The 10847-nt window shown below is 33.2% G+C and overlaps 1 protein-coding gene across 1 annotated transcript; it reads right to left on the reverse strand.

The window, feature by feature from the left end:
- Window positions 1-5509: 5509 nt before the first annotated feature.
- On the reverse strand, window positions 5510-8654 carry LOC106115247 (uncharacterized). The gene is made up of 6 exons (XM_013308574.1): window positions 8564-8654; window positions 8120-8312; window positions 7577-7736; window positions 6826-6999; window positions 6129-6295; window positions 5510-5697 (listed from the first exon to the last, which is right to left on the reverse strand). Exons 2-6 carry the CDS (start codon window positions 8291-8293, stop codon window positions 5551-5553), a joined length of 822 nt encoding a protein of 273 aa, XP_013164028.1. The 5' UTR covers window positions 8294-8312; window positions 8564-8654; the 3' UTR covers window positions 5510-5550.
- Between the last annotated feature and the right edge of the window lie 2193 nt (window positions 8655-10847).

A 10847-nucleotide genomic window follows, 5' to 3' on the forward strand; every position in this document is an offset into this window, starting at 1 on the left:
ATTTTTATTTTTAAATAAACTCGTATTGAAATGTAGAGTAGGAACATTCCATTCGATTTAATTTAAAAATGCATTTCTTTGTTTCATAAGAAATATTTAATTTCTAACGAAAAAAATATTTTGCTATTAAAATGTAGCAGTTTAATAAAAAAAAATTCCACACAATCGTTTTAAGAAGTGAATGGGTAAAATAAATTGTTTCCTACAAAAGCTAAATAAGTTAAGAGTTCGTAAGCTAGATAAGCAGATTCCTCAGCCTCGTCGAAAGGAAATAGAATGTAAAATGTCGTGCGCTCCTAAGTAGCAGTTCATTTTGTATTCTGCTTCCGGCGAATTCTCTAAATTCTCTTTGGTATTCTAAATATTACCGAGAAATGTGTTCTATTCGGTCTTGTGCTGTGAATTCCTTTGATAACTATAATTGAATTAAAAAAAAACTTTTAAAATAAATGAGTGATGTCCGAATCAGACAGAAATGATTAAATCTTAAACGAACTTATTTTTTCAAAAAAAAATTTCTTGAACAAAATTCAAAAATAACAAAATAATGTCATGAATACACTCAAAACTAAGAATTTTTCTTCTTTCTTGAAATAGGTATGTCTATATTTTACAATTATTGTTATTTCGAAGTCGATTTCGGCCTAGGTACATAATTAAACGTAAATTAACACATCCAAAAATTACGCATTAATTAATTTAATCCTTCTTTTTGAAGTCGCCTAAAAACGAAGTAAAATATAAAAAATTATTTTAATTTTCTCTCCAACGTACAGGCTATCTTTTACTTAATTAGAAAATATATTATGGAAGATTAGAATCATGTTGTTAACGGGTTATGTTTTTGTTTGCAGTCATTGTAAATGCATTCGCCGACTCTAGCGACATGCTGTTGTTTATACGAATTTCCATAATTATTTCAACGCTATTCCATGTTTTGACGAGCATAATTATTGAACTGTGCGCTTAAAACTAACATTTGTGACAAACCCTTTCCCTTCCCACACTTTTTCTTATAAGGAAAGGATGGGAAGTGGAAGGGTATATTCCGGATGAGAGAATGTATAGAAAGGGAAGATATTTTCTTTCTGTGCATCCGCTTCTCCGTCGATTAAAGGTAGGCAAACACATATGCAATTGCGTATGTCTATGGGCAACGGTCACTTTGCTATTTCAGCGATTTCAGGTGGCCTATAAAAAATCGCCTTCATATCGTCATTGACAACTACGTCAAAATGAATATGAGATTTTTGGTAGTCCTTAAGGCTTCGAAACGTCATCGTCAAAGTATTAAAATGTGTGTAAAGCAACCACACCATATTTTTAATTTTTTTGATGCAAGTAAAAACATGTTCATTCAACTCTGAAATGAAAGTAAAATATTCAACAAAAAATCATCTAACTTCTATCTATCTTCATCTAACATCAGCTAACTATGCGCCTATACTATGAGCCTACCCTAAGTTAGGGGTGATTAGGCGATAGTCAACCACGCTGGCCAAGTGCGGGTTGGTTGACTTCACACATATCTTTGAATTTCTTCTCAGATATGTGCAGGTTGCATCATGATGTTTTCCTTCACCGTAAGAACGTCGGAAAATGTACATAAACGAAAAATAATGAAATATTTTAAAAAATACACTTTTTAAAAATATACCAAAAGTGTGTAAAAATAAGAGGATCATAGGAGTATATGTTGAGAACAATAGCCAGTGCCGACAACTTTAAAACAAAAGCATATAGGAAGTTACGCGGCGGAAACAATTGTTCATAAAAACTTTTCAAAACAAAACAATTTCACAGAAATACATCCGCGATTCTGTTTCTTTTGTTCATAGTATTTCTGTATATTTGTTTCTAACCGTCGGTTTCCGAGATCAAAATATCTGTATAAAACATATGTAAAGCGTACCATCTTACGACCGCATCATCACATAATATCAAGTGGTCAAGTGCTAGCTAATTCAATATAAAAAAAGACATTTTATCCATGTCTTTCGTCTTCGAGGTAATAATACGGAGGTAATAATATGTAAAACAGGGAATATGGTCTCAGAAACCCACATTTTGATTTGCGAATCCGTTGAAGTTATTTAAAAAAGGAAAGTCGTTTTGTTTTCTTAATACTCCTACTTTTACAATGGTAGAGCCCGCTTTAACATCTTCGCACGAATTGGCCCGGCTCGCTCGGTGAAATACCACGACCACACAGAAGACAGGCGTGAAGTGGGAGCAATTCCGCGTTTCGTCTGATAAGTGTGCGTCCCGGAGGCCTAATTTAGTCCTCTTTCTCTTCCCACCGTTTTTCTCATAAGGAAACGATGGGAAGTGGAAGTGGACTTTCCGCATGAGAGGATGCATGGAAAGGGAAAATATTTTCTTTCTGTACATCCTCTCCTACGTCGACTAAAGGTAGGCAACGCATATTCAATTGCGTATGTCTATGGACAACGGTCACTTCGCTATTTCAGCGATTTCAGGTGGCCGCTCGCTCGTTTGCCAACTTGTAATATCAAAAAAAACCTGGTGTTCGATTCATCGAATACTGCTTGTGTAATGAAATCAATGAAATACGAATCTTATTTTACAAATAGGTAACTACGTGGAAGGGTTTAAAAAAACTAAAATATAATTGGCATTAAAATAGCGCATAGAATACTCATTTTTTTCTTCCACAAGGACAAAGTCGCGGGAAAAGGCGTCTTCTAAAACCGGAAATAATTTTGTATCTAAAATGTCCAAAGTATTTTACAAAACAAATTCCCAAAACTGGAAAGCTTTTAAGAAGTTCGCCGTACAACTGCAAATTTCGATGGAAACTTTTATCGAAGCAATCCGCCTCAAATACTAAGCCTGTTCCGTTTTGCTGGTTACATTTTATCTGTACTTATGTTTATTGTCTTCAAATTATCTCGTTTTTTTAAAATCAAAAGGTTATTGTTTTATATTTGAAATAATAAAGACGCATATCTCTAGATTTTATCCATTTATATACGTCCCTATTCTGGTGTACATAGTTCGATAAATGTGACAATTTGAATTCAAGTGGACCTAGCACGAATATTTGCAACAAGCGCTTTTCCATCTTCATCGTTAAAAGTCTAAAAGTGTGAAATTTTTGATAAAACTTTACTACAAATTTTAGTACAAATTTTGTTAATGATGATACGATGACGCTTCTCACAGATATTCGTGATAGGCCCGCTGTATTTTAAAGCTCTTTGTAGCCTAGTGCTTAGAACTCTTCTTATCAATTAAAGTCATATTGACTACTAAATTATGCATAAGTATGATGTTAAATAATCATAGCCTGTTTGTTAATCAAACAAAAGAACGTTCTTTTTTTTGTTAGACACAATTTCATATTTATCCTTAACTTATCCTAGTACACAGAAGATAGTATTGTTTGTTATTCTGCTCATTAGAGTTAGCGACGACCATTGTGTTCTTGTTTGTATGAATCTTACGTCCCCTTGACCATGCTCGTATCTTTTAACCATAGAGTTTCATTGCAGTGACGTTGCATTAATACATATTGCCGTCCCTTTCATTCTATTTGAAAAAAACAGAGACAACAGTATGTCAATATAACTGTCAAGACAGCGGAATTCTATGAAATTTTGCCAGTAGCTTAGAAACAATTGAAACATAAGACTTGCATTTTATGAGATTCTTGTCAGTCCTTTAATTTATAAAATTATGAAATACGTATAAAGCCGTAATTAAAAATATAAGAAGTGGGTTAATAAGCAGCAGAAACAACTAATCTTAGACCATAGTTATTACTATACTGCATATTCGTTCGGCTATCTAGGAAGACATTATTTGTTACAATATGCGACTTACAACTGCTAGACAGAAAGTCAATACGACAGTTCACTTTTATACGCCCCTTGTGTGTAAAGGTGACCATGTTTACATTTGTAAAAGGAAACACTAACGTTTTGAAACATTCAATCGAAATGTAACTGTATTCAACGAACACATAGCATTATTAAATAAAAACTTTGTGGCTTGTTTTTTTGATGACACCTGAATATTGCCACATTATTTTCCAATTTGTTTTTAATTTTCTTTGTTGAGGCTTTTATTATTACTAATATTATAAAAGCGACAGACAGACAGACAGAAAAAGGGTCGGAAAGGAAAGACGACTAAATTAAGCCTCCGGGACGCACACTCATCAGACGAAACGCGGAATTGCTTCCACTTCACGCCTGTATTCTGTATGGTCGTGGTATTTCACCGGACTAACCCAGGCGAATTCGTGCGAAGATGTTAAAGCGGGCTCTACCACTGTTGAATGTGTTCCATAAAAAGTCACACAACATTATGGTCACCGTATTAAGGGGTTATTACGTATTGAACGTATTAAAGAAACCCCAATAAATATTTATGTAAGAACATTTACGATGCCGGAGGCGCCATATAAAAATCTTTGATGGTCAAAAAATAAACGATTATCTGTGAATACAAGTAGAAAATTGACTTTAGGCAATTTTACCGAATGTAAAATTTTAAGGTTATGTTCCAAAAACGTTAAAAGAAGATAGATTATGTATTGTTTACAAATTAATGGATTTATTATTAAATTCCTAACACTAGCTGTCGCTCGAGGATCCGTCCGTGCAGAATTTAAAAAAGACTAAATGTTCTCCTAGACTATGTTCTACGTCTGTGCAAAATTTCATCAAGTTCTGTTGAGCCGTTCCGGAGATACCTTCAAACAAACATTCATCCAAATATTTAGATTCGCAATTATGATATCAGTAAGATTATGTGTATTGCGTCTAGTCGTGAAGTTCTTAAATTCTGTCGCATTCACTTCCGCTTCCCATCCGTTCCTTATTTATGTATATGGCTTAAGAGGAAACGTTGAACTTTCAAATTTTCAATTGTAATTCTCTTAACATTTATAAAATTTTCCAACTAAGACGTGAATAAAATTAAAGGTGGCAATGCGCTATGCATAAGGAAATGTAAATTCTCATTCATTTATTCAATTGCGGCTACGTAATGTAATATATGTAAGGGGCTCTCTGCAATCGTACTTTTTAATTTACATTTTTCATACTAAAGATTTCACAATAAATTTTATTCCTTTTAAAACTTAATCTAATAGTTTTTGTTCTTTTATGACCTAAAAGTCGAGTAGGTATCATCTTGTCTCAAGGTCCTTAGAAATTTAAAAAAATAAAATTATACATTTACAAGTTTATAGCTTACTACTAATAACAGTAAATAAAAACGCCAAATAGCCTAATGGTTAAAATATCTTGTGGTTTTGGGGAACGGAGTTAAAATCATGACTTCGGGGGTTCGAATCAGGCCATTCGATCATTGTCGTAAACCATGTCTTAGCACAAGCATGGAGTTTAGTTGGAATGGTACAAGAAATATTAGTTAATTTCCAAAAATCAGCTAATATATTATAAAAAAAAATACTTTACCTAAATGTTTGTATCCTATTAGAGGAAAGAATACGAAACAAAAGACAATCGAATGATCGCACATTTCATGATGTTTATATATTTTCAGTATTTCTAAATCTTACTCATCATCTTCAGTTGTTATAGGTTGTATATTGAACCTTGAAGATCGTTGTGGTTGAACCTCAACTGGTTCTTCGACGTCAGGTATACGATAACCCATTAATGCCGCTCCATAGTTTCCCAACCCAGTATCAAAGAATGCAATCTGAAATGTATTTACAACCATTTCAAATTAACAGTGCATATAACGGTGGCAGATTCCGCACAAATGGGCTGGGTTGACGGGTGAAATATTACCGAAGACAGGCGTGAAGTGGAAGTAATTCCGCGTTTCGTATGATGAGTGTTCGTCCTGGAGATCTAATTTAGTCCTCTTTCCCTTCCTACTCTTTTTTTTATAAGGATGGGAAGTGCAAGTGGTCTTTCCGGATAAGAGGTTGCATGGGAGGGGAAAATATTTTCTTTCTGTGCATCCTCTCCTCCGTCGATTAAAGATAGGCAACGGATATGCAATTGCGTATGTCTATGGGCAACGGTCAATTCCCTATTACAGCGATTTCTGGTGGTTGCTCGCTCGTTTGCCGCGTTATGATATAAAAAATAAATAAATAATAAGGTGTAGAAGTAATATAGTACCTGGTCGTCGATAAGATATCTAATATAATAAATTTCATGGTATTTAACAAATCCCAAACTCTCCGCTATGACTTGACCGCGTGATGTAGTCATAATACCCGCGATAGCAGGCACGTTGGCACTCGCAGCTAGCTCTCTAGCAGCTTTTAACATTTCTTTGGCAATGCCTGAAGAAGACGATATAAAATAAAAGAACAATAATTCTAAAATAACTAACTAACTAACGATAGAAGGAAACTACATCAAAATTCAGACGTTTTAGTAATTTATATAACTTTATCGCCACCATCTCCCTGTTTTATGCCATTCATGTGGTGCACCGATTTTCAGTCTCCCAAATTATTATATTTCGTCGTTCTAATTGTCGCTTCAATCCATGTTTCTAGGCCTATGTCTACAAATGTACCTTTTTTAAATAAATATTTTAAATCCTTGTTTAATATCCTTACACATAACTTGGTACTCTCTTACTTCTTACTTTCTTACTAATATTATCAATGCAAGTGTTTAGATGGATGGATGATTCTTTGAAGGTAACTCTAGAACGGCTGAACGTATCTCGATGAAATTTGTCATACATATAGAACATAGTCTGAAAGTATACATAGGCTACAAATTATGTTTTTTTTTATCTACGCCGACAGAGTCGCAGGCGACGGCTAGTCTGAAAATTATATAATATTAGATTTGATCTTACCTCTATGTCGATATCTTCCTTTCAAAGCTATGACATAAAATTTTAAATATCGTCTGACTCCCATCTCTTCAAACAAGTTAATAGGTTTCTCGATTTCATTATAGAATTTCATGACTTTCGAATAAAGAGGATTATGTGTTAGTTTCACACGACTAAATGTTCGAGAAAATGCACCTAAAGAAATATTAATTCGAATTTAGGAAACTCTTTAAAAATATATATAATATTATAATAATATCTATTAAAATATAAGACGCATTTCTAAACTTTAGCATAGCTTCCGATCTAAGTTAAAGCAATCAAATGGCTAGCGTATAATGTAAATACGTGTAACTTGTCTTTATACGATTTAGAAATAAAACGAAGATCTAAAGTTTCGTTGAAAGTTTTTAGAGCGTCGGTGGCTCATTGGTTAAAGCACTTGACTTGTAATCTGCAGGTCCTAGGTTTGAATCCCGTTATGTACCAATGTGTTTTTCGATATACATATGTACATATACCCGACGTTCTTATGTTGAAGGAATACTTCTTGATGCTGCACATATCTAGCGTGGCAACTATGGCGTAGTCACCCTTAACTTAAGGTAGGCTCCGAGCCCCTCAGTAGGGGACGTATAGTTAGCTGATGATGATCAAAGTTTTGTTGCCAATTTAACAGTTCTGTAATCTACGATAGTTATATTATGTGACCTTAGTCTTTGTAAAAGACATATTTTGTTTCAAAAGTGTCAAATTCTAGAAAAAATCTAACTCTTATCTTGTATCCTCATAATTAAAACACCAATTAATTGATTAGTTCCTTCTTTGACCGCTGCTATTGATATTTTATCTTTCATCCAAATACGTGCGTTATGTATAAATTCATCTGTACCCTCTTTGTCATCCAATAATTTTACAGATCGATATGTTATCTGTGAAATATAAATACAATAATCAAACCCAATAATCAATCTCAAACCCTCCTCAAATTCTTATTTTTTTTCTATCATAATGTGGCAAACGAGCAACCTAAAAACGCCGAAACAGCGAAGCGACCCATGCCCGAAGATATAATTGGTTGCAGATGTATTGTCTGCATTTCAATTAGGGGCGATAGGACGTACAGAAAAAAGATATATCCCTATGCGTCCCCTCCTCCGTAATATCCAGTTCAACTTTAAACTAATCTCGTTACAAAAAAGTGTCCACGTGCTCAGCTACCTTCCCATTCAAGTCCCGTGATCAGTCCAGCCATAGCTGGAGATAACCCGGAACAAACGCAGCCTTACGGACAGACTAGAAATAATCAAATTACCTCTTCAGGAAGATAATGTTTTTTTAATAGTTTAACAGCGTCATCATATCGTGTATCTTGTAAGTCTTCAAATCGTATACCACAAGGCAATCGTCCCCATATTGATGGTGCTTTTATCCTTTCTTCTAAAGCACGCATCTTTTCAATCTCAGTTGCTGCCTCTGATTTTGTCATTTTGAAGACTACGAATTACCTATAATACAATGAGAAAACAAAAGAGCATACAATTTCCTTAAAGGCTAGCAACGCATCTCCGGTTACATCGGTGTTGCGGTTGTCTATAGGTTAATGTTAATCGATCGGCAATTAGTTTGCCCCTTTATTCTATTAAAAAAATCAGTGAACTGAAGTGTTTAATTCAGACAGGATTATGTAAAGCGGGAAGTAATGGAAAGGTAATGCCTTGTTTGAATCAATTTTATGTAATGCATAATGGTTACTAACCTCAAATTAATTTCAAACCCCTATCTACATACTTTTACACGAATTTATAATTATATATGACATTTAAATTGTGTACATTTCTTGATTAAAATAAAATTATTGAAATAAAATACGAGATGACTAAATAATTTTATAGAAATGTTTCGTAAAAATAATTTTTAGTAAATTGACAGTTGACGTCTTTGACATTTTAAAATACAGATTACGTATGAAGTAAAAAATTTAATAAAGGCATTAAATTTTTTAATTTTTTTTTGCAGCTTAATATTAGAAAATAGGTAAAAAACGTTCATAAACCATGACATGACTAGACAGCTACAGTCCGGTAAAAACGTGCAGATCTTGTGGCATTTCAGTTTCACATTACTTACCGGGCCAGTAAAGTTTACGCACTATACCACGTATACAACTTCGAATAGAAATTATTGGTATTACTTTGACCAGTGGTGGATTTCAACTGCCGCATTGTAAGAACTTTGTTAAGACAAAAGAAACCTCGAAAATAAAAAGCAAATACAGAATGGTACGATAAACGTTCACAAACGGAAATCAGCACAATTTGGAAATATCAAAAAGTTGCCAAGGTAAGCGGCTGTCGAGAGAGCAAAGTTTCAGCGCTCTTCTCCAAATTATAATAAAGTTTTCCATTTTCTTTTCATCGAGTTGGCAACGAATGCCTTTTTATAAGCATACTAATTGCCTTTGGATTCACACGTATTTATTTGTATTTTGTTTGATGGAATATTTTCTTGTTTACAATCCCATTTAACATCTTCAAATATTAGAATTTATGAGAAAAAGGCATAAAATGTGAAAAGAATACGTTTAATAGGAATAATATAAAGATTATTAAGCATCCTATAAAAACCCACTGTTTGATAAAATAATAATTACAGTGAAAATTATTCACAGTTTAAAAAAAATGCCTTACAAAACATACTTATCGTGGGTTTCTGAGTCTAAAATCCCCGTTTAAAACATATTGATATCTGTGTTTTGTCAAGCAGCTACATGGATGACGATATGTTTTATATATAGATTATGGACGCAGAAACTAATGATTAATAGCTAAAAGTCGTAAAATATTCGTCAATAATATCTTCGATACGTAAGAGCAATCTTACTAATATTATAAATGTGAATATTTGGATGGATGTATGTTTCTTAGAATGTATCTCCAGAATGGCTGCTTGGATGACGCTAAAGTTTGACATAGATGTAGAACATAACCTGGAAGAACATATAGGCTACTATTTAAGTTTTTTTTTAATTTCGAGGACGGTGGCATGGGCGACAGCTTGTTATTTACTAAAATTATTATAATACATAATTGTTTTAAAATAAATTATGCAACATTTCTCTAGGTATCATGCAAAAAACAAGTCTTTTCCATTCTCAGTTTCCAGGGTGGAATGTAAAATATATGCTAGTCGTAACTGTGAGTCGTATAATATTATAGCCTTGCCGCAATTGAATAAATAAAAACAATTGCACATTTTATTATCCAGACTGAAATAAATTTACAAATATTTTATTTATTTTATTTTATAAAATTTCATTGAATTCTGTTTATAAATGACAGTATGGTTTGGATTTATGTTAAAAAAAAATTCACGTCCTTTGGATAAATTACAAATGCTTTCAATCATAAAATCTTTAAGTACACTAAATAAAAAAAACATAAACATAATCGATATTGCGCTGTTTTCATTCACCGTAAGAATATCGGATAAATGTAAATATTAACATCGAAAAACACATTGATACATGGCGGGATTTGATCCCAAGTTCTGCAGAAGTCAAGTGCTTATTCCCTTTGCCATCAACAACCTAAAATTAATTATAAAGGCATATTAATTTGGCTCAATTTTCTATGCAATCAAGTGTTTGACAAGTTAATATTTCTTATTTCTGCATTTCCCTACTCTTCGCTACAATTTTAATCCTAGATGAATCTGCAGTATTTTTAAACAAAAGAAACAAAATATTTCACGTAGCAGAATATGAATCCGCGCGCTTGCGTGACATGTAATTTAGATTTTTGCCACGAGGAAAGTAGAAAATATTATATCTCGAATACACCACTGTGTTCCACTAAATAAACTCCACCGTATAATTACATACGTATTGTTGTATTTATATAGAATACTTGCTTTGCCCGCGACTTCGTTCGCGTGAAATAATGTCTTTGAGTAGTATTTTAAATATTTGGGCTATTTATTCTACTAACACTTATAATACATAACAACAAAACATATTAAACACACGAAACATTCACATAAAC

This window comes from Papilio xuthus, unplaced genomic scaffold (genome assembly GCF_000836235.2).
Source record: "Papilio xuthus unplaced genomic scaffold, Pxut_1.1 DF827870.1, whole genome shotgun sequence".
In the NCBI taxonomy this organism is placed as follows: domain Eukaryota; kingdom Metazoa; phylum Arthropoda; class Insecta; order Lepidoptera; family Papilionidae; genus Papilio; species Papilio xuthus.

Excerpts from the sequence above, each read along its gene's own strand:
- LOC106115247 (XM_013308574.1), bottom strand. The coding sequence starts at position 8,293 with ATGACAAAATCAGAGGCAGCAACTGAGATTGAAAAGATGCGTGCTTTA. Across the intron at positions 7,737-8,119 it reads AACATTATCTTCCTGAAGAG|ATAACATATCGATCTGTAAA; the intron begins GTAATTTGATTA and ends TATATTTCACAG. Across the intron at positions 6,296-6,825 it reads AGGAAGATATCGACATAGAG|GCATTGCCAAAGAAATGTTA; the intron begins GTAAGATCAAAT and ends CGTCTTCTTCAG.